The following is a 24,665-nucleotide window of genomic DNA, read 5'->3' on the forward strand; positions in this document are numbered from 1 at the left end:
GCAATTACCTCTACTTTGTGACTTTCATCGATGATTACTCCATGCATGCTTGGGTGCATCCACATAAATACAAGTCCGAAGTATTCATGTGCTTCAAGTAATTTATGGCTATGACTGAAAATATCTCTATATGTCTTTGAATGTACTATGGACACCCTTCACTCAGATCGAGGGGGGGGGGGGGGAGTATATGTCTCACGTGTTTAATACATTTTTGTAATAAAACACCAATTCACGGTGCCGTATACACCTCAACAAAATGGTGTTGCTGAAAGGAAAAATAGGTTGCTTACAAAAATGGCATGATGTATGGTCAAGAGTCAAGTTTTGCCACATTCGTTTTGGCTCGAGGCCATCATGTATGCTACTTACGTAGTTAACATGTGTCCTATAAAATCTTTGTAGTCTATGACTCCTAATGAAGCATGGCATGATATAAAAGCCATATGTTAAAAACAAATCACATGTGTATTTTGGGTTGTTTAGCTTATGCTTTGGTGCCACAAACGCATCACATAAAATTGGATGATAAGGCTATCAAATGCATCTTTGTTGGTTACATTGCAAAAAGCAAAGGTTATAGGTTATACCATCCTCAAACAAAACGTATCTTAGTTTCACGAGAATTTGTGTTTGTGGAAGATTATGTTCAACCTTTGTTATCATGTACCAAAGACAATAATGTAAGCTCACGTTGACATTTATGACACTTTGTTGCCTCTTTTTAATGGTGGAAACTTGAATTTAAATTCCAATGAGGCACATGTATAGCCTATGAGGGTTTTTGAAAATGTCACGGATTTGCCTATTTACTGATGCAGATATCCATGACGTACTTGATGCGGAAAGGACTGAGAATGAGGAGGTTAGAGGCATGGCAAAATGTCTAGTGCAGACTCTGTGTGACAGTACGTTGGATGCACTCATGCCTAGTTTTACTTGTTCAGGTTCTCGCCATGCATCTTATGTGTCAGATTGTTATGCTTTGGCCGCTTCTAGTTTATGTGATGAGGAGGAACCACTTGCTTTTGATGAAGCATAGAATTCAAAAAATTGGATGGATGTCATGCAATTAGAATATGATGCACTTATAGGAAATGACACGTGGACTTTATGTGAGTTGACTCCTAGAAAAAAGACCATTGGTACGAAGTGGGTTTACAAGTTGAAACGTGATCCAGATGGTGAGATTGATCGCTACAAGGCTTGACTTGTTGCAAAAGGTTATGCACAACTGAATGGCATAGATTATGAAGAGACTTTTGCTCCCACTTGTCGTATGACTATTGTTCGTTTTCTATGTGCATTGGCAGATCACTTTGGATGGGATGTACATCAATCACACATTTTTAAGGCTTTCTTGAATGGTGATATTCTAGGAAGTTTATGTAACGCAACCTCGGGGTTTTGTCAAGAAAAGACAAGAAGATAAAGTGTGCAAATTTAAGAAAGCTTTGTATGGATTGAAGCAGTTTCCTCGTGCTGGGTATGAGAAAGCTGACACTCATTTGGTTAAACGAGGCTTTAGTAACAATCCAGTTGAAATTTGTATGTCAAAGCGTGAGGGTGATGTATCTCTCATTGTCGTTCTATATATAGATGATTTGATGTTTGCTCGCCCGAATGAGACACGTATTGCATAATTTAAGGCTGATTTGAATGCTACTTTCAAGACGAAAGACTTGGAGATTTTGCATCATTACTTGGACATACAATGATGATGGTATGTAAGTTTGGACTCGAGGACTTAAAACCTATTGCTAATCCAATGGAAACAGGTTTAAAACTAAGTCTTTATGATGTTGGTGATCTTGCCAATGTCACTCTTTATCAGACTGCTGTTTGAGAAAAGGGGCACGACCCCATATCCAGTAACTCTCGTGGTGGTGTACTAGAGAACACAACAATCATTCCGAGAACGCCCTTCCAGTGGTGATTGGTTCACTAATAACCACTTGTGCCAATGCCCTTTGTGGTGAAAAGGGTGGTTGAAGTGCCATGCACAATAAAGGTACATGTAAAACACAAAATTTGTTATTGTGTGTGCAACAACTTCAAGAGGCATTGTTTCTAATTTGAAGGGCATCTATAGACAACCTTATGAGTGTTCAAGATTCTTCTCTTTGCTTAGGATTTCCATCATTCGGTTGAGAGCTAGAAGAAAAAGAAGGATTTGCCATGGATTTCAGAAAGTTGTCACACAAGTATTAGTTATGTGGAGATGTAAGTGGTCAACAATGGCAAAATCGGCATAGTTGCACAAAAGATTAGAGCGGCATAGTTAATAATAATGTATATGATAACCAGCTTCGTGTGAGTAGTGCCTTAAAAAATCAACGTAGAAAAGAAGATCGATCTAGTATGTCCCTACGATCTTTGAAAATGCAACTTTACCAGGAATCTTGGGAGATCTCATGTCTTGTTTTAAGCATTAGGGGTTGTTGAGTTTCCGTATACGGAATTGTCAGCTGTGATGTGGTTTGGCCGAATGCATGCAAACTGGCAGTAGACTTGAAGGGAAGGAAATTGTCGTGTAGTGGAATTCGTGAAGGGAAGGAAGGCTTCTCTCTCTCTCTCTCTCTCTCTCTCTCTCTCTCTCTCTCGGAGCCATTGATGGCGTGTGACCTTTGTAAGAGCGTGCTCCCACACGAGATGGGGTAGCATGAGGTACGGTGTAAGAAAGCGAGGATGCATATCTAGAGTGGGGATGGTGCAGAGTAGGGCGTCCAAGCATGCTATGAGTGAAGTACAAACCTGAGAGGAGGGTAGCTCGGCTGGCTCGCTGTGCAAGGTGTAGAAGAGATAGGAAGGAGAGGGCACCAAGCAGTGCACAGGAGGGGGAGAATGGGTTGTAGGCGGGGGTGGGAATATTCCGACATAATGAATTATTTTAGTTAGAACGAGTATGTAAGAGTATCTATTGAGGTTTCACTGAAAAGATCAAAGAACTATGCCTCGCGTGACCACTTCCTTAGGAAAATGCTATTTTAGAAGACTCTCCCTGAGTCGGAGTGGGAGTCTCCTCTACCTCTCCCTCTCGGACAAATATCAAAGTTCAAACGCAATGACGGTCTTCTCTCCCGGACAAAGTTCAAACACTGTCAGAGCTCAGAATAGGCTTCAGCCTTCAAGCCTTGCGTGAAAATTGAAATTTGAAAAGGTGAGTGTGGGCACTGTTGGGCACTGGAGCACCCTCGTGTGTGAGCTTGGCTTTTGCTGGGTCCAGGTCCCATGGCAGGCTCCACGTCCTGCAGGCTAAGACTCGAAAGAGAGAGCTTTGAGAACGTGAACTTTTTGAATGGCGCTACTCACTACCCGTACGTCCTACTACACTACTACTCGTAGGGGTGCAACAACTGTGCAATGAGTATACCCACGCTTTCATGACAGAGAGAGAGAGAGAGTCTAGAGAAGAGAATGAAGTCTACACCGCTATCCCCTCCATTTTGCTACCTAGATACACGCATTTAAGTGGTCTTAGAGCGATCATAGTGGATGGAAGATGACCCTTCGGAAGTTACGACATTGAAGATACACCAGCTTCTCACTCAGGCTTTGCAAGGAGAAACAAGAAGGGATTCAAAAGGATCCCCCTCTCTCTCTCTCTCTCTCTCTCACACACACACACACACAACGCCTGCTTACTCCCTCTACTTCAAGAGTCCCTTTCAAACAGCCTTCTAGGCTCTACCTGTTTGATCTACCGCTGCCTCTCTCTCTCTCTCTCTCTCTCTCTCTCTCTCTCTCTCTCTCACACACACACACACACACACACACACACACACACACAGTGCCTTTGATCTTTTCTTTGGAGCATGCGTGATTGGTGTTCATGCCGACCCAATGTACCTTAGCTAGCCCTCGTTCTGGAATCAATTTCATCAGGACATGAACGCAGCAACATGCTGCACTTCAATTTCTGCAAATGTGATACCATTCAATGCATTCATGCTACACTTGATTTCCATGCATGTGATTTCGGGTCAAGTGGTTAATGACATATAGAAACCTGTTGGGTCAGTTTTAGTACGAGCAGAAATGAACCATGATTTGGTCAGCAAACGCAACTCTGCTTCTGCAAGCTCCTGCTGGCCAGTCTCTTTCTTGGGCTACTCTCCCTCCCCGGTGAGGGCACGAGCTGCTGATACCATCTTCAGTTATGATCTTGGGCTTTTGTGTCAGGAACATGCTGCTCTCGACATGCCATGGGCCACCCACGGCGTCTCTGAGGACATTGGGAAGAATTGGACCAATGAGAAAAAGCATGCTGACAAGAATAATAATGGCAAGGATGACGATGAGAATGATGATCTTCAAGAAGAGAAGAAAGGCTGCTCTAGATGCTGTCTTCTGGGTTGCTGGAGAGGGAATGCGGCTACACGATCCCTGTGTGGGGTCATGTGCAATCCACTTCTCACGTCCAGGCTTGCGTTGATGGTATATACAGCACCTCAATACTCTTTTTATGACCTGCATAAATAGAGATGCTGCAATTTGTGCTGCTTGTTGACCATACTGTTTCCCTGGGTTTGTATATGTTTTTGTGCTTTTTGTATTAATAGTTGCTGGAAACATTCCTAAAGAACATAATGTTGCACCGGTGATTATGATCCACCATTATCATTACTCCATCTCACCGAAGTGCATCTATGTGTTGGTCATCCTGATAAATGAGGTATGCTGTATGACGGTTTGCCCTGTATGACAAACAGGCATTGCTGGCTCTCTTGTTGATTGTAATGACCGTGCTGACATGGGTGCTCACATCCACCAATGTGCAGCATTCGGTAAGTCTAATAGCGTCAAAGTTTCGATGGGAGCTACTAATTCACAGCAAGGACAATGTGGATGCTGTGCTTCACAGGAGCAACACATCATCAGCTTCCCTGGCCTCGTTTTTGGCCTCATTGAAACAGGGCAGCTTATCCTCTGCAGACAGTTTGCACGAACAGGTTTGCAGCACTCCAATAAGCCCTTTAATTACTCACCCCTCATTTGCTGAAAATAGGAATAAAACCTTGAATGCTGTTTCAGGCCAGGCCAGCAATGTTTCTGGTCTTTTCAATTCTTTTGAAGAAAACCTGCGTCACCTATTTTGGACCAGATGGGCTGCTATTGTCATATGCCTCTGACGTGACAGGGACATATCTTACTTATGCGAATGTATCATATCTCTCTCCCAATTCTTCGCAAGCACCTGCAGGCCCATGGAGAACGGGGGAGACAATAACAGAAACACGCCCTTGGTATCAGTGGTATCAGCAAAGGGTCGATGATGATACAGGTTACCCAGTTGGTGAAACATTGACTGTGCCTCCTGTCCCATTCTGGGATAACGAAGCAGTGAAAGCCTCATTGCAAAGTGTAAGTGGAATAGCAAGCTGGGTTCCTTCAATTGTAGGATCAGGAGAGGGGTTATTTTCGTACTTGTCACCAGTGCGCCAACGGCAGTTCACCAATTCCCTGGCCGTTGTCTCGGTGGGAGTGCCTGCACCCGGCATAAGTAACCTCCTCAATAGTTTAACATATCAAGGGGGCGCAATATTCCTTGCAACTGCAGAGGGCCAATTGGTTGCTCAAACAGGAGCTGGCCTTCCGACAATAAAGGTGCATAATACTTCCCAACCAGCCGGTGCATCCAACAATGCTCTTGTTGCTGGAGCTGCAAAATACTTGACACCGTACTTATCTTACATATCAACTCTCGAAGGCAAGTCTTTTACTGTGAAGAAGTTGGAGATTGATGGAGCACAGTACATCCTTGATAGTGCACCTCTTCATCTGGCTGGAGCAACAGTGGTATGCCATTAGACTCTGCTTGAAAAATGCTTCTCATTTCTATGTAGCATTTGCATCTCGTATACTATCTTTCATGACAACACGTTGACACTTGCAATGTTCATGCAGGTATGCACAGTGATACTCCCTTATACAAGTATTTGGGGTTTGACAGAGAGGTGGAGCCACATAACTATAGCTGTGTTGGTTGCCTTGGCCACAACTATGGGGATTGTAGGTTGTTTCTTTGTCATTCTTTTGACCAAAGGTGTGAGCAATGAGATGCGTCTACGGGCTGCATTAATACAACAGCTGGAAGAGACAAAAAGGGCGGAGACAAAGAGTAATCACAAGAGCCTTGTGTTTGCGAACATGAGTCATGATCTTCGCACTCCCTTGGCAGCCATACTTGGACTTATTGATCTTTGTCTTTGTGATGCACCTGAGTTTTCAGAACTGGGTTCCAATTTGATTCAAATGAAATCTTGTGCTACCAACCTACTTGGTAATTCCCATTCGCTTTTTTGGTGTTCTCCACATGTCCACACATGCACATCGTGAATGTGGCCATGCTCGTGGGGACACTGAATAAGGTGTTAAGTTGTAGATTTTTCTTCTACAGTGGATGCTGTTCAAACTTGGTCATTAGTGGTTCACCTGACATGAGTGTGTTTTGTAGGCATACTGAACTCAATCCTGGACATGAGCAAGATTGAGGCAGGGAAACTCCTGTTGCAAGAATCAGAGTTTGATTTAGTGAATGCCCTTGAAGAAGTCATTGATACCTTTTCAGTTGTGGGGTTGAAGAAGGGGATAGAGGTTGCCTTGGACTTGTCTGATGGTTTTGTAAATAAGGCGTCTTGGGTGATAGGTGATGTTGGACGAGTGAAACAAATTATGGCTAACCTCCTCAGCAATGGTGTGAAGTTCACTTCTGAAGGGCATGTGGTCCTTCGTGGATGGGTAAAACCACTCGGTGTGTCGGGTGTAAGGTCACAATTTGGTTACCGAGGAAAGCTTTTGTCTTGGCCTTGGAGTCAACTCATAAGGTCTCCATCAAGGGAGAAGGAAATACGCAAATTGATTCAGGGATTCTCTGAGCAAGATCATGATGAGAATTACATTCATGTGGAGTTTGAGGTGGATGACACTGGAAGAGGCATTCCTAAAGAACGATGGAAGTCTGTCTTTGAGAACTTTGTTCAAGTTGAGTCATCTGGACCAAGAAACTACGATGGAACTGGTCTTGGCCTCGGCATAGTCAGATCATTGGTAAGCTCTTGGTGAGCTGCAGACTGCACATACTGATGTATAGAATAAAGTAAGGCTTTGCCTGGATGCTTTGTTGAAATTTGGGTGTTTGTCTCTGCCAGGTAAGGTTGATGGGAGGAGACATAAATATCACTGACAAAGATGAGCCTGGTGAACCTGGCACACGCTTTCGATTTGACCTTATCTTTAAATGCAAAAAACAGCCTGCCAAACTTGGATTTGAAGAAGGTGCTAAACAGGATTCCAAATTGCAGAATGGGGCTTCTTTGCAAGCAACATTTGGTGTCAGCGCTGACTCGGTTTCTCCTGGATGGCAGCTAGATAATACTGGAGCATTTGTCTTTTCTAATGATCCGGTTGATGCTGGATTTAATTCACCACCAATCATGGAAGGTGTCCATGTCCTGCTTGCTATGCAGGGTCAAGCTGGGAAGAGGGGGGTGAAAAAGTGGATGGAGCGGAGGGGATTACAGGTATGGACGATCGCTAGGTGGGAGGAGTTTATGTCCACGATTGAAAGTATCAGACACGAAGTCTTCTCTCCAAGCTTCAGTACATCCGAAAGGTTTGACCCAAGGTCACCTGAGTGTCACATTTATGACTCCTGGGTAGATGATCTTGATGCAAAAAATTTTGCACAGAATGAAAGTAGATTTGACACTTCCTTACAGGGGTTGCCCACTTCTGAAGGCACTGGATCTGCTCATAAGCTAAATCTTTATGGACCACAAGCTCACCTTTTGTTGATTATAGACGTCTCCATGGCAGCACCAACTGTGAATTTGTTGTGCTCAGACTTGGAAGACGTGCTAGTGGAGGCTGACCAGTCACTTCCCTTTAGGGTGGCCTGGTTAGTGAATGCAAACACTCCCAGCTCTGACATACAATTTCTGAGAAGAAAAACAAAAGTTTGCAACCTGGTCTTGCACAAGCCGCTGTATGCATCCCGCTTAAAATGTGTCTGGGATTTGCTACAAGATTTGATCGGAATTGAAACACGGGACTCGCTTGAGGCTGAAGCTCCACATATGTTGGCAGGGAACAGGGAAAAGGTAGACCTGAGCGCTGCAAATTCCTTGTATACATCTCTCTCATGTATGAGCACTTTCCATCAAGATGCAAGGAGCTTGCAATTAAGCTTGGACATGAAGAGAGGTCTCGGGGCTCATTCAGGTGCTCTTGCCACAGGAAATTTATCTGATGTTAATAGTTTACCAAGCTCTGTGACCGTAAAATCACAGACTAAACAACAAATGGATGCTTCTCACATTACAGTTTCAGAGAAAAAGGAAGAGAATTTGTCATTAACACCAGAAAATGTGGCCCTTCGAAGCTCAGAAAATACAATGGCTTTACGAAACAGATTTCAAAATGCCCTATCAAACATGCACATCCTGGTGGCAGAAGATAATGCCATCCTCCAGCGTCTAACAAAGACACAACTCATTCGCTTGGGTGCCACTGTCGAGTGTGTTGATAATGGAGCTGAAGCTGCACGGTTGGTTCTGGAAAATTTGTATAGGAGCAAAGTCTCTTCTCCAGAAGGCACTGATGGGAAGTTGTCTGGTGAATCTGCACTTGCTGAAAAGAATCACCCTTTCAACTTGGTTCTTATGGACTGTGAGGTGTGGTTCTTTCCTTTTAAACATAGGAGGTCCTGAAATTTCACTTGCTTTTTGTGTAACCGAACTCTTACAACTCAATTCTGAAAACCAACATAGGACAAGGATAAGCTTTTGCTTCTATTTTAAGTTTATAATATCGTATTAAGGGGTCTTTATGTAATTTGCTTCAAAGATAAACCTGATTTGACTGTATCTGCGTTTTCCGGGCGAAAACTGTAAACCTTGCGGAAACTGACCGTGCGGCGAGGAAATGTTGCGTGAAGGTGCGATCTGCGAGGTTCGGGGCTTGATCTGCGGTGTTTAAGGGCTGAAAACTGAAAACGCTGATGCTTCTTGGTGTTCCGTCGCGGTGAATCTGCAAAACGTTGGGGCTGATCTGCAAATAAAAAACGCTAGGGCTGAAAATGGTTCTGCTGTCGCCGGACGTTCTGCAAATACAAAACGCTAGGCTGATCTGCTGTGTCGTGATGACGTCGGGGCTGATCTGCTGTGCACAAATCGCCAAGGCTGATCTGATGCAAAAACGCTAGGTCTTTTGTGGAGAAAACACCAGAGTAGTCGCGGGGGTTGGTCTTGCTGAGAAGTTGCCTGTTGAGCAAGGTGCTCGTGTTGCCTCTTCTGCCAGAAAGTGCTAGCGCTAGGTTTCTTATATACAAACTTAGTAAAATTGCCCTACCTACTTTCCAACAAAAACACTTAAAAAATAATAAGTGAAAAATGTCAAAAATAGGGAAAATAGGTCTATGTATTGTAAAAATGCTACTGATGGATCTGACTGGAATCTGATGGACATGTTGTGTGCAACCAGAGGATATGCATCTAATTTAAGTGTCTGGACATACACGGTTTGCGAACATACTCACAAAAGTGTCAGATCACTTTCTATTCTAGACTGACTTGACTGAACTGAACCCTTGTCATGCTGTAGTTTGTCTACGGATACATAGGGTTGGATGTGTCACGTGACATCCCCTCCTTTTCAAAGTGAGGTACTGGTACCGAATTGTATGGCGTCCAGGGAGATCGCCAATAGCATCCGGAATCCTGGAAGGGATTCTTTGCTGGTCCACTCTGATGTGTGGGTCGTGCGGTACTTGAACTTCATAAAGGTCTGCAACGCTTGCTTCTTTGGGCCGCGCTGAAAGCGACAAAGTCTTCTGTGGCTCCTTCAATGCTTCAACTTTATCTAGAGTCATGCTTCTTTCGTCTTCAAGAATCTCCATGGCTAAAAATTCTTGAAACCATTTCCAACAAAAAACCATGAACATACCTATTCCATGTAAAGTGAGTGGAAAAACTCTTGTCTTTCTCAAAGACTGTGCATGCAATGTAGATGAACAAAGAGACGGAGTGCTAAACCGTTCACCACACACACGCAAACAATGAGATCGAATCTTTCTCTTTTGATCTAAAGCAATCAACTGTGGCAATTCACAACGGAAATGCCTATGCTTGGTGCTCATACTTTCGTGTGCTCTTTCTACAACTGTGTCATGCAAAGGAAGAGACATGGAATGTGACTTGAATGCATACTTTTCAGCTTTTCATGAACAATCCGCATAGATTCGTGCTCATTCATGAGTGAAACGTGCTCAACGTACAATATGTCATGTCTAGGAAAAGGGATCACATAAAGATGCTGACGAAAATACAGGAAACGATCACGAATGAAACACTCGAACAATGCGTGCGTATGAATCATGTGAACACATAATACTTTCTGTGAGGGTTCTTTGGATCTAGGCTCGAGAGCCAAGATCGGTTCTTCGTGAGGCGTCGAATCTTCCTGTGGGGGTTCTGTGGACCTCGACTTGAGAGTCAAGATCGGTTTTTCGTGATTGATCGAATCTGCAATGAGGTTAGCTTCACTAGAGAAAGTATACACTAACTCAACATCCTTGTGAACAATCACGTCATCTTCATGCAAATCATCATGCTTGTGAGAAATCACATCTTGATCATGCAAATAATCATGCTTGTCATTGTCATCCAAATCATCATGCAAATCATTGGCATTCAAATCATCATGCGTATCATCATGCAAATCCTGTGCGTCATGCTTGGGAGAAGAAGAGACTGAGAGATCTTCTTTTCCCGAATCTCTTGCATTTGTGCCTGCACTTGAGAAAAGAGTCGCAACAACTCTTGCATGTGGCGCGCTTGCTCATGCTCCGTGTCACGTGACACATCCCACCCTATGTGTCCGTGGACAAGCAACAACACGACAAGGGTTCAGTCAGTCCAATCAATATAGAATAGGAAGTGATCTTGCACTTTTGTGAGTTTGTTCGTAGACCGTGCATGCCCAATCACTTAGTGTAGATGCATATCCTCTGGTTGCATACAGCATGATCATAAGCATTCCCATCAGAATCCATCAGAATCCTTCAAGGGAATTTTCCATTGCATTTAGCCTATTTTCCCTATTTTTGACATTTTTCACTTATTATTTTTAAGTGACTTTTGTTGGAAAGTAGGTAAGGCAAATTGAGTAAGTTTGTATATAAGGAAACCTAAACTAGCACTAAATGGCAGAAGAGGCAACAGGAGCCAAGTTCAGCAGGCAACTTCTCAACAAGACCCTTGGCGGTTTCCCAAGCAAGCAGAATCAGCCCTAGCGTTTTCTCACTGCAGATCACCGCGATGGAAGCAGTCCCATTGCATAGCGTTTTCATAGCGTTTTTGCATCAGCAACCATCGCCAAGTAAGTCCCATCTTGGCGTTTTTGCATCAGATCTTCACCGCCGGAATAACTCAGCCCTAGCGTTAGTAAAAGCCATCATCGACATCGGTTTTGGCCTAGCGCTTTCAGCAGGTATGAGCAGCGTTTTCTAGCCATGAAGAGCCTGCCAATTCAGCCCTAAAGAAGTAGCAGATTCAGCCCGGAAAGACCAGCAGTATTCAGCCCTTAAGAACCTCAGTTTTCAGCCATAAGACTTGCAGATTTTCAGTGTCAAAGACCCACGAAAACAGTCCCAAAATCAGCGTTTTTGGACTAGTCGCAAATTTCAACCCATAGCGTTTTTGGACAGCAGTCGAAGGATTGCAGATTTCAGCCCTTAGGTCGACTTCGTCATCACCCTCGTCATCGCCGACATAGCCTAGACTTGCATGAGTTTCATGCATACCATTTGTACTAGATTGTGCAATCATAAGTAGACTACTCTCGCCGACGAGAGTGGGGCCTTTGGAGGAGGGTTTTACAATGTCTCTGGTGTCGTATCTCTCTGCTCTCTCCATATCTCTCTGTCTCATACACTTGCACGAACAGTGTCCATTCACTTTGTTTGTGATCATAGCATTCTCTCATTTAAGAACGGAAGGCTCTCCCTTCTGTAAAAACAAAAGGAACCTTGAGCACAGTTCGGAGCACTCATCTTGAGCAAAGCGCTACAATCATTCTGCTGCACCTAACACTCACGCTCTATGGTTGTCTTTCTTTCTGCTTTTCTTTCTGCGTGTCTGCGATCCATTTCTGCTTTTCTTTCTTTGTATTCACGATCAAATTCTGCCATTCTTTTTGCTTGTCTTGCTTCGCGTTTTAACTTCCTTTCCATAAACATTTGGTCCAAAGCCTCCATAGGAGTTAGTGCAATCCTTGACGTAGATGGGGAAGGGGGAGGGTCGGAAAAACCTCTTGGTGGGAAAAATTCTTCTTCGCCTCTCTGATGCTCATCACCTCCAAGCGAAGTATCCATTCCGCTTTGAGTGATGACCATCCACTGAAGTCGTGGGTTCTTGTGGTCTTGGGTTCTTAAGTTCACGAGGAACTTGGGTTCTTGGGTTCTTAAGTTTACGAGGAACTTGGGTTCTTGTGGGTCTGGGTTCTTGGGTTCTTGGGGGTCTTGAGTTCTTGAGGGTCTTCTTTTGCTTGCAATCTGTGTTAGAGAAGAATCTTCTCTTCACCTGAGTTTTGCTCTTTTCCGCGGGCGCACCCCTTGGCGGCCTTGTGCTCACACCAAGGTTGCTTTTTCCCACCTCACATCAATTGGCCGGCCGCTAAGTACACGGTCCGCTCTCAATGAGTGAAAAGAGACACAAGGGGAGGCTGGACAAGCCCTTCTTTCTTGGGTTTCCTATCACTCTTCAAAAACAAGAGTAGGAATCGACACGCCCAAGCGAACTTGGGTTCGTGCAACCTCAACAAGCAAATTTTTTTTTGTGGTTCTTGTGGTTCTATCCTTGAGTGATACAGAACATTGCCAAAGCTCTGATACCAATATTAGGTGCAACGGAATCAGTGTTTGAACTTTGCTCAAGATGAGTGCTCCGAATTGTGCTCAAGGTTCCTTTTTGTTCTTATGGAAGGGAGAGCCTTCCGTTCTTAACGAGAGAGTTTAATGATCATAAACAAAGTGAATGGACACTGTGCGTGCAAGTGTATGAGACTGAGAGATAGAGAGAGAAGAGAAATACGACACCAAATACGTAAAACCCTCCTTCGAAGGTCCCATTCTCGTCGGCGAGAGTGGTCTACTATTGATTGCACAAATCTCTACAATGCTTGGACTTGCCGACAATGTCGACGACGATGAGGACGATGACGAGACGGGCTGAAATCTGGAAACTCTAAGGATTGAAATCTGCAAATCTTTATCTGCTGAAATCTGACTCTATGTTGATGATGATGTCGATGGCGACGATGCGACGACGACGATGCGACGACGACGCGCTGAAAACGCAGATGCTGAAATCTGCGTCAGCATCTGCGTTTTCCGTGTTGAAACTGTAACCCTTGTGGAAACTGACCGTGCGGCGAGGAACTGTTGTGCGAAGGTGAGATCTGCGAGGTTCGGGGCTTGATCTGCGGTGTCCAAGGGCTGAAAACTGAAAAATTGACGCTTCTTGGTGTTCCGTCGCGGTGAATCTGCAAAACGCTGGGGCTGATCTGCAAATAAAAAACGCTAGGGCTGAAAATGGTTCTGCTGTCGCCAGATGTTCTGCAAATGCAAAACGTTAGGCTGATCTACTGTGTCGTGATGACGCCGGGGCTGATCTGCTGTGCATAAATCGCCAAGGCTCGTCTGATGCAAAAACGCTACGCCTTCTGTGGAGAAAACGCCAGAGTAGTCGTGAGGGTTGGTCTTGTTGAGAAGTTGCATGTTGAGCAAGGTGCTCCTGCTGCCTCTTCTGCCAGAAAGTGCTAGCGTTAGGTTTCCTTAGATACAAACTTAGCAAAATTGCCCTACCTACTTTCCAACAAAAGTCACTTAAAAATAATAAGTGAAAAATGTCAAAAATAGGGAAAATAGGTCTATGCATTGTAAAAATGCTACTCATGGGATCTGACTGGAATTTGATGGACATGCTGTGTGCAACCAGAGGATATGCATCTAATCTAAGTGTTTGGACATGCACGGTCTGCGAACAGACTCACAAAACTGCCAGATTACTTCCTATTCTAGACTGACTTGACTGAACTGAACCCTTGTCATGATGTAGTTTGTCCACGGATACATAGGGTTGGATGTGTCACGTGACAGATTGATCAATGGCTGATGTCTTTGTAGAAGTGCTAGATTGGTCAAGTCTTGTGTATGAGTACATAGAGTCAGTGTCTATTGAAGAAAGTTTCTGTCCTTTGGCTGTTTTTGCAGGTATAATCGAGGGCGATTACAATTCTTTCAAGAGGGGGAAATGTCACCAAGTGATGATGTGGCATGACCAACTAGAAGAGAATGGTCGAGTGGACAAGAGAAATTGAACCAATCAACTAAGAGAACTTATGAAGCACCTGTCGAGGGCCCGAAACCCTAAAAGACAGAAGCTTGACCTCTAGAAGGGATTTTCGTAAATCGCTTTTGACATGTTGACGTGTACGGATGCTAACGTGGTAGGCGTGTATGGATTTCTGCAAATTGAGCTCTTGGTGCCACGTGGCAGGCTGTAAGGATTTCAACGATTTATGCTGGCAATGAGAGACCAGAGCTTTTGCGTGAAAGTGCTTTTAAACTTGATGCTTTTGGACATCCGTTATAAAATTTATAAGAGCCCTTGGGGTCTCATTCTTGAGAGCATCTAGACGCAGAGTCTGAGAGCAGAGGACCCTTGGGAGTTGTACCTCATTGTGATCAATAATGAAGAAATACCGAAAGGGGTGCCAATGCTTCTCTACACGGAACTCTGTCGTGCCGTGTCGACTCTCTCTCTCTCTATATATATATATATATATATATATATATATTAAAGTCCAATGATTTTGAAGTTTCTGTTCGTGTGTTGCTATTGATTTCTTGCTTGGAGTGTCCAAGCCTATTAGAGGCAACATTGGCATGTATGGGACAATGTCAAAAGTATAAACTATGGCTCAAGACTCAAGACTCAATTTTTAAGAGCCTAGAAAAAAGGTGTAGGGTGCCCTGTTCGCGTCCTGCCCACATCTCTCACCAGTGACCCACGTTCGGGGACGCGTCCTCCCCTCTGCATCCCATGTGAGGGACCGCTTTGCCATCTCGCCCCGTCGTCTCGTCCCGCATCCCCCGTTCTGTCCCCACCAAAAATGACCACATCCCGTGTCCCCTGTTTCTATGCAACAAACAGCCGAGGAGAGTCACATGGGCTAGTGGCTAGTTGCCCATCGGGCTATTGCAATTGGGAGTTAATTGGTGTACAACGGTTACTCTGCTGAATGTATAGCTTGTGACCATAAGCCTGTGACCATACACTCCAGACATAGCGCCACTGTTTGTGGGAGTGTCCCATGGCACAGTAGGTTTGGCTTCAGCTTCTTTGATTGATGCCTTCACTTTCGACAGCTAGCCAATACACTTGGGGTGTTGTAGCTTGGTTCACTCTCATACACTTCGTTTTGAGATGGCTTCAGTGAGCAGGACGATTGTGGTTTAGGAGGGCCAGGCCAGACTCTAGCCCGCCACAGAGCTTGTATTGCAAGAGTGGAGCCAAGATAGAGAGAGTTGTTGGGAGCTCATCCGCAGACACTTATGTTCATCTGGAGAGCCCGATGATTCCGCATCTTTGAGGCTCAACCCATCCCACTGGGAGAGACTGTACGAGACATCTTACTGGGGCTGATTCATACATGCAGGGGACAATTTGAGAGGCTTTAGGGCAGCTCCAACCGCATGCAAGAGCGCCGTGAGGCATTCTTGCAACTTTGGCTACCAAGGTCTTTGTTCAACATAGCTCGTGGGACATCTAGATGTCACTACCACCCACCAGTGTTTTTAACCGTCCTCCTATATCTTGATTTAGCCATCATTATATATATCTAGTTTTCTCATTGGGAGACTCACTTTGGATGTAGCCCTCTCTAGTAGGGGCAGTTTGTAGTCCATTGGGTAGATTGTTTACCTAATGGAAGGATCTTTTTCTTGGAAAAAGAAAAAATCAGAGGGGTATCCATCTTACCATCATACTAACTGAAAGTCAACTTCGCAGTGACTAAGTTGTTGGAGTCATCGTCTCAGAAAAACATAGTCCTTCAAGTAAAATGATACACATGTATGTATGAAGTTTTTTTTGTGTGTGTGTGTGTGTTTGCCTGTGCATCCCAATACTTCACGAATGTTAAATATATTTTTGACAAAATATGTGTGCGCGTGTTGGGATTGGGGGGGGGGAGGGGGGTTTGTGGTTTACTCCCCATAAGATCCTCACTTCCACTCATCGACAACGGGCCTTGCACTTGCGGCAAGACCAATCGACATGAGGTGAGGAAAGCAACCTTGGTGCGAGCGCAAGGTCGCCAAGGGGTGCACCCGCATGATTTCGTTGCACGGGTGGCGGGTTTGATCCTCCAAGGGGGGGGGGGTGTGGCAAAGAAGGTGAAGTAAACTTTGAGTTTTCGAATTTACTTGTTCGAGATCTATGATGTTCAATCATCCCACCATAGATCTAGTACTTAGTGCATGGTCATCAGCCGAAGCCGAACGGATACTTGTGTTTGAAGTTGGAGAATAAATTCGTACACTACGAGGGCTGGCTGTCCTCCACAGTCTCCATCCTCACCTCGGATTGCACCAACATCTTGATGAAGTCAATGGTGGAGATGATGCTACAGCAGGATGCTAAATAGGCCGCATTTGAAAGGGAACAATTGGCTCTAGAGAAGGAATGCGAAGCTCAACACATAGCTGCTGAAAAAAAGAGGGTGGCTATGGAGTTAGAGCTTGAGGCATAGAGAGACCTACACATGCAAGAGTTCATCTATCACATCCTCTCCTCGAAGGGCGAACCAGCAAAAGCAACCGCCGAGTCATCACGTACAGCGGGTATGGACAAAAATACGAGTAATGTGGTTTTTGACAAGCGGATATGTCAAGCTTTGTTATTGTTGCAATATGCTTTTGTGGGGAAAATGACATCTACTTCTGGAAGTTTTAAGTTCTTGATATGTAGGAAAATGAGAATGCATTTGCCATTCTCTCTTTGAGGCACCAAATTTTGAAATACAAAAGTAGTTCTGTACACATTGTCTTGAGGTTAGAAGTTGTGTCTTTTGAACATGTAAGAGTGTTCCTTTGTGGATAAGTAATATAATTATGTTAGAAACGCACACATATAGACACAAGGGTAACTTAACTTTCTTAAGTTCGCTGAGACAATGACTTGTGAGTACACTTTGTCACAAAGGGATGTCTATGCCCACTGTTAGTGAATCCTCTGAGGAGGTAGGCAGATGTTAGGTTGTGGAATCTGTCTGTGATGGGATTCCTACACATAGAATTATTGTATGCTCATTGGTTTTGGGATGTAGGAGTCAGAATTTTGCTTTCAATCAAGAAGGATTTCTTCTGATTGAAAACATGTGACAAGACAAATGGCTCACAAAGCTTTAAAACTCTTACTGGAGTACAATGTTCACAGAAACATTGTCCAATATTGGCTCACAAAGCCTTAAAATTCCTACGTGGAGTACAATATTCATAGACCCATTGTTTGTTCTTAAGACTTATACAGGTTTTGGGAGAAACTAAGCTCATGCGCATGCGCACACAGTCCTTGAGAGGGATCCTTAAATTAAACACACCTATATTTTAGACTACATCAGGAGACGGGAGAATGGAAAACCTAAACTTGCAAGGAATCACTGAATAGGTGTAAATGAGCTCTTATAGCTTTTTTGATCACATTGTGTGGCAGTCCCAGGAACAGCGTTGCCATGACCCAGGATCAAAACCAACCAGGGCCATTTGGCTGGTTGGCTGCAGTAGGCAGGCACCCTACCCTGCAATTCCTGCAATTTGGTATATGAGCAACCAAAGAAAGGTGGTCACTCATCTTGAGCCTCTGCTATCTGTTTCAATTCAGCCTTACAAGTAGCCGAGGATAACTTGAGAGTGACTCTCTCCATGCTGATGCTTCATTCTGCCACATTCAGTAAATTCTTTTCCCCACTGAGCACTAGTTTGAAAGGGTATCAATATTCAAATGAATGAATGTCTAGCCACCTGCTTTGGCTTAATTGTTATAGAACTCTATGCCTAGATTAAGGTTAGCCTTGTGGGCTTTATTTTACAATGCAAATTTCCTTGACTCGAATCGGAATTTCGTGCAGATGCCCATTTTAAATGGATATGAAGCAACACAACGCATTCGTAGTGAGGAGAGCAGATATGGCATCCGGACACCTGTTATTGCATTAACAGCTCATGCCATGGCCCAAGATGAGAAAAAGTGCATAGAGGCAGGCATGGATTTTTATCTAACCAAACCCCTTGCCATTGGAGCACTGCTTGATGTGGTCAGCAAACTGTCCGGCAAAAATCTGGAGGTCACATAATGAGGGGTGTGAAGTTCAAGCGGCTAGCAGCTTGGTCGGCATCATGATTATGAAGGTCATGCTGCACGACTCTGTGAAAGTGTACTATAATTAGGTTGCTGAATTCCATCTCTATGAAGTGCAAACTGGATGCAATTCTCATGAAGGCAGTGCTTGACAAGCTTCAGTCCTTGGCGCAAGGCTCCGCGACGTGTAAAGAAAGACCAGACCAGGCCTGGACTCAAAAAAATGGGAATGATCAATTTTGTAGAAATTCCATTCCAGTGATGGACCTGTTGCAAAAGAGCAGATGCTCTTCCAGCACACCTAGTAAACCTGTATATCAGCGCTGGGCTTTCAAACAGATAATGAGGAACACAGCGCAGCATGGCTACTTGAAATCCTTACATATGTACGTACCATTATCAGAAGCTCGATCCCCTGAAAATGTAACTAGCCTCACATCTCTTGTCCAGTCTCTTGTGAAAGTGGTGAATGCTTGTTTCTTGTTCCAAAGTGTGTATTTTATACGTCTACGCTAAGCTTTGAAGCTTCTCGTGCATTCTGACATGCTGATTCTGACCTTAAAGACTTAATCCTATACACTACTATGATTCTTGTTATGACTCTTTAATTGTGAGAATGGCTTCCGATCATGGCTCGGAGAAAATTGTAAAATCATTATCCGAAACATACACAATTCTTTACGCCCTTTTCTAAAGAAGAATTTTAGCACTAGTTTGGTATTAAAATAGGGCATTTAGTGTCATTTTTTCACAAATTTAAAATAAAATGCTACTTGTAGTAGACTGTATTTAATAAAACACTCTCGATATGCTCAAATACGTTAGTTGGAGGGTCTTAAAATTTTTTAATCTTGCATTTTTGAAGCTATCATGATCAAAGAATCATACTCGTTAAGTGGAACTCTGTAAGACTTCGAGTGACGTTTTGAAGAAATTGACTTTATAAGCTCTAGAAAAATAAAGAGACCTTGTAGAAAATTGTACGTGACTTTTTCACAATTGTGCTATAGATAATTGCAAACCTCATGTGAAAATAATTTCCTTTAGAGTGTATAAAATAATGTGAAGTTTTATGTGTTTGATATAGCCATTTCAAGCATATCGTTGTATACAATGAAAAATATGTTTTGATGTATCTGTTAGTTTTAGAAAGTATTTCATTGCATATCCTCCTTACTGCTGAGGACTCAAGATGGCAAGTAGAAGTCCTTTGGTAAGCAACAATTATTGAATTATTTCAACTATGCAAAACTGTGCATGAGAAACTTTGATATTTTAATTCTTGAGACACAAGCATTTAAAACTTTAAATGATTTCAAACTTTCTATGTAAATCAACTATACGTGTCAAAGTATGTGGTGTGGACACAATCGGGGCACCTAGACCTTTGGCTTCAATGTTATTGTGGAGGGCTCAAGATTTTCAAGAGATTTTGCACAATAAAAGATTCAAAATAATGTTCAAGCAACGAGATTTAAATGAGCTAGGGAGCAAAAAAAAATGTAGTTTCTTGGTTTCAACGTGTAAAGTCGTTTGTAGTTGTCAAACTGCACTAGAATAGCCCTAATGTCATGAGAGGACCTTTGGAAAGCCAAAATTATGCTCTTGGTTGGCACATGCGCAAGTATGTAGTTATGTCTATAACTTGCAAGTGACTTGCAAACTAGTTTTTGAAGGGTATTTCATTGTTTTGTAACACTAAGTATTGACACTTGCTTTTACAAACATAAAGAGGGTCATCTCTACAAAAAAATATAAGCATTTTATGAATTTTTTTTTGGGCACTAAATTTATGATTTAGAACTTACCATAATTCTTTCTACAGGACTTGTATTTTGACATGGAAAAAAATCCAATGTTTTCTTTCCCTTATATCCAACCTATGGTAGAAGCAAAGAGTAAAACTTGTTTCTAGCTTGATATGGTAGGAAAATAGAACACTTTAGTGTTTGAGGACACTTGAATGCGCAATTACAAAAGTGGTATGATTGCACTTCCTCTTGCTCCTAGCCGCGATTATTGAATTTTCAAGCGGTATGATTTTAACCTAAGATAGGCTTTCCTCGCACATGGCTTCTGATACAACCTGAAAAGTATTCATGATTGGCTACTTTGGCAGAGATAGGGAGGAGACAACCAACGGTCAGGGGATTTTGATAATTGATTAACCTAGTTGTGTGATGAGATCTTCAATAACTGTACTCTCTGTTGCTTAAGAGGATGCTAGTAAGTTCAACGACACTACGATAAGGTCTACGGTATAACAATTAATTAATCTGGCTATGTGATGAGATCTTCAATAGCTCTACTGTCTGTTGCTTAAGAGGATGTTGGTATGTTCAACGACACTACCATAAGCTTCGGTTCATGAGAAAACATCGCTATTATTACGATGGTCTGATTCCATCTCTTTGATGCGGTAATATATGATCCACAACTACGAGGTGCCAGCAACAGTAAGCTCTGTGATGGAGCTCTTTGTGTGGTGAAGTGTAGTCATAATGTGGTAAGTTCTGTTGGACAAGGGAACCACATCACATGAGGTGGATTGACAAGCGCCTTTGCTGTCACACGAGTGTGTAAGCCTCCACTATATCTAACACGGGCCTCACATTAATCCAACGCCGTAGATTTCGTCAAAAAATTAAACTAGAAAAAAATGTAAACTTAGGAGACCCGAGTTTACTTTTGTGCACGAGTTAACTTTCGCGCGACTTGGTACATTTGCTGGTCAAAACTCAAGGAAGACGTGTTCATTGCACAAGCGGGGTGCACGTGGCTCTTGTTGCACGGGTTGCGGGTTTGATTCTCCAAGGGAGGGAGGCTAAGAAGGTGAAGTAAACTTGAGTTTTCGAGTTTACTTGTTCGAGATCTATGATGTTCAATCATCCCTAAGCGTGATGGGTAGGCAATGCTTTAGTTTGTATCTAGCCTAAGATGCGAACTACTTGTGAGAAAATCATGTGTAGACTCTATGTAAACATTGTGTGAAACATTAGATGTGAACTAGAAATCCAAGGAACATATTAAGAATGACAAACTTCACCATGCCGCCATCAAAATACACGTGCTAGTGCAATGATAGTGTCAGAGAATCTAATACTTACTTTAGATGAGCGAAATTTAACTTATGAAAGGAGAGAGTTTTTCTTAAGAGAATTATTTAGAGGAGAATTAAAGGGTTGATTTCATTGCACCTTTACACATTGAAACACTAAAAACATGCACATAATTCAAAGAGAATACCACAATGACAACTTGATGAGGATCGGATTTGCTTGGAGCCGCGATCTCCCCTCCAAAAGGTCTTTGTACTATAATTCCTGTCAGGTATGCAAGCCCACATTTGGTCCGGTGTGTCAATTGTGGGAAAACGCCTCTATAAGGCATGAAGATCTCTTGGAGTGTGCATGGCAATTTTTAAACTATATATGTAAAGCTTTGATTGAATCAATACAAGAAAAACAAAAATATAGCGTGAATTTTCTTGCTTTGCTGAGTATTGACTCTCTCTCTCTCTCTCTCTCTCTCTCTCTCTCTCTCTCTCTCTCTCTCTCTCTCATTATCTCTGCACGCTGCTTCACAGCCGCCATGGCTCCTCGGTGGCACCCTCCCTAGCTCGCTTCCTAACAATTCCCGCTAAAAGAGAGCTTTGATTACAACAAAAACTGTGCTATCATGGAGCCTTCCTAGTGTTCTTCAAGATTCCATGGTGTAACCCTTCTTCCCAAGCCCTAAACACCCTAGAGAGGAGAAAGAACTGCAGGGTAAGAGATAGATGAGCGTGAAAAAAGTATTTTTCAAGCAAGAGAAATTGTGATTCGTATATGCTTACTCCATGAGTAAGCTCTTAGCATAGCCTAGCCTAATAGAGTAGTAGAAGATGATGAAGAAGAATGAGATCTTTCACTTGCTTGGGTTGCATCCATAGCCAAGCTGTTGAGCATAGAGTCCATCTCTAGAGCTCCCATGTGTGTGTGTGTGTGTGTGTGTGTGTGTGTGTGTGAGAGAGAGAGAGAGAGAGAGAGAGAGAGAGAGAGAGAGAGAGTTTCCTTGGCCACTCTTGGCACGTGAGATTGTGTGAATGAGGAAGAAGAGAACAAAAGATCCAACCAAGCCCTCCTTTTGAATCCATGCAAACTTGCCACTAGTCTTCTAATGGATTGCTCACAACTTAACTAATGATAGTGAACACTCCATAGTGCAACACATACATGCTCATACACATATCCACACTTGCTAAGCTTGAAAAACTCGCCCCCCTTCTCTTGGGATTTTCTTGGCAAGTGTGCACACCACACATACTCATACTTGCTAACTTCACATAAAGCAAGTATGCGCTACTTTGGACATGTGGTCTAGCCAAGCTTAGAATAGGACTAAACTTTCTAAATAAGAAAGGGATGATCTACCCTTATACTTTATATTTTCCCTTTCAATTATTAAAAACCATAAACTTATGCTTTAATATAACTAGCTGGGGTGCAAGACCTTTGCACAAACCTTTGGAGGCCTTATGAACGTGACTCGGGTTACAACCTACCTGTTAACTTAGGGCCTGCTAAATTATGATGAACTTTGGTAAAGATAAAACTCACCTTTGGGCTTTAAAGCTTCACCTCCTGTTCAAAACCTTAGCACAGTGCGTTGGAGGTACTGCCACCAAGTTGCTCCCAAAACTTGCTAAATTTAGATGTGCTAAATTTAGACTATTTTTTGTGGAGAGTTTACCTAAGCTTCCCAGACTTTATACTTTGAGTCTAAAGTGTTATTTTAATTACTTGAACTTAGACTTTCTAGTGCAAGGCTCCGCTACACTTAAAGAAAGACCAAACCAAGCCTGGACTCAAAATGGGAATGATCAATTTTGTAGAGATTCCATTCTAGTGATGGACATATTGCAAAAGGGAACTTGGTGATTGTTTGACAAGATGCTCTTCCAACACAGCTAGTAAACCTATATATCAGCACTGGGCTTTCAACAGATAATGAGGAAGCATAGCGTAACATGCCTACTTGAAATTCTTACTTATGAACTTACTATTATCAAAATCTTGCTCCAAAAAAGTCCCTGAAAATGTAACTAGCCTCACATCTCTTGTCTAGCCTCTTGTGTAAGTGGTGAATGTATTTATGACAGACCCTCTCCGGTTCCTTGTTTCTTGCTCCTAGCTAGTTCTTTGCCAAATGTTAGTATTCCAAAGTGTGTATTTTATACGTCTACACTAAGCTTTGAAGATTCTCGTGCATTCTAACATGCTGATTCTGATCTTAAAGACTTATTCCTATACTCTACTATGATTCTTGTTATGACTCTTTAATTGTGAGAATGGATTTCGATCATGGCTCAAGAGAAAATTATAAAATCATCATCCAAAACATATACATTTCTTTAGGCCCTTTTCTAAAGAAGAATTTTAGCACTAGTTTGGTATTAAAATATAACATTTAGTGTCATTTTTTTAACAAATTTAGATAAAATGCTACTTGTATCAGGCGGTGTATTTAATAAAACACTCTTGATATGCTTAAATATGTCAGTTGGAGGGTCTAAAAATTACAATCTTGCATTTTAGAAGCTATCATGATCAAGAATTATACTCATCAAGTGGAACTCCGTAAGACTTCAATTGATGCTATGAAGAAATTGACTTTATAAGCTCAAGAAAAAATAAAGAGACCTTGTAGAAAATTGTATGTGACTTTTTCACAATTGTGCTATAGAAAATTGCAAATCTCATGTGCAAATTTTTTTACTTCAAAGTATTAAAATAATGTGAAGTTTTACGTGTTTGATATAGCCATTTCAAGCATATCATTGTATACAACAAAAAATATGTTTTGATGTATCTGTGAGTTTTAGAAAGTGATACATTGCTTACCGTTCTCATTGAGGACTCAAGGTGGCAAGTAGAAGTCCTTTGGTAAGCAACAATTACTGGATTATTTCAAATATTCAAAACTGTGCACGAGAAACCTTTGATATTTTGATTCTTGAGACAGAAGCATTCAAAACTTCAAACGATTTTAAACTTTCCATGTAAATTAACTAAATGTGTCAAAATATGTGGTATGGACACAATCAAGGCACCTAAAACTTTGGTTTTGATGTTATTGTGGAGGACTCAAGGTTTTCAGGAGATTTTGCACAATAAAAAATTCAAGATAGGGTTCAAGCAACGAGATTTAAGTGAGTTGGGAAGCCAAAAAAATATGTAGTTTCTTGGTTTCAACATCTAAAGT

General features: G+C 42.5%; 1 protein-coding gene across 1 annotated transcript; it reads left to right on the forward strand.

Annotated features, from left to right (window-relative positions):
• The first annotated feature begins 3,378 nt into the window (after window positions 1–3,378).
• Window positions 3,379–18,560, forward strand: LOC147461991 (putative histidine kinase 2). Its single transcript, XM_086509455.1, has 7 exons — window positions 3,379–4,437; window positions 4,713–4,952; window positions 5,035–5,799; window positions 5,908–6,283; window positions 6,458–7,050; window positions 7,152–8,675; window positions 18,193–18,560. Exons 1-7 carry the CDS (start codon window positions 4,039–4,041, stop codon window positions 18,415–18,417), a joined length of 4,122 nt encoding a protein of 1,373 aa, XP_086365581.1. The 5' UTR covers window positions 3,379–4,038; the 3' UTR covers window positions 18,418–18,560.
• The last annotated feature ends 6,105 nt before the right edge of the window (window positions 18,561–24,665 follow it).

Source organism: Adiantum capillus-veneris, chromosome 3, assembly GCF_014529385.1.
Source record: "Adiantum capillus-veneris isolate H3 chromosome 3, ASM1452938v2, whole genome shotgun sequence".
In the NCBI taxonomy this organism is placed as follows: Eukaryota; Viridiplantae; Streptophyta; class Polypodiopsida; order Polypodiales; family Pteridaceae; genus Adiantum; species Adiantum capillus-veneris.

Excerpts from the sequence above, each read along its gene's own strand:
- LOC147461991 (XM_086509455.1), top strand. The coding sequence starts at position 4,039 with ATGAACCATGATTTGGTCAGCAAACGCAACTCTGCTTCTGCAAGCTCC. Across the intron at positions 5,800-5,907 it reads ATCTGGCTGGAGCAACAGTG|GTATGCACAGTGATACTCCC; the intron begins GTATGCCATTAG and ends ATGTTCATGCAG. Across the intron at positions 8,676-18,192 it reads TGGTTCTTATGGACTGTGAG|ATGCCCATTTTAAATGGATA; the intron begins GTGTGGTTCTTT and ends AATTTCGTGCAG.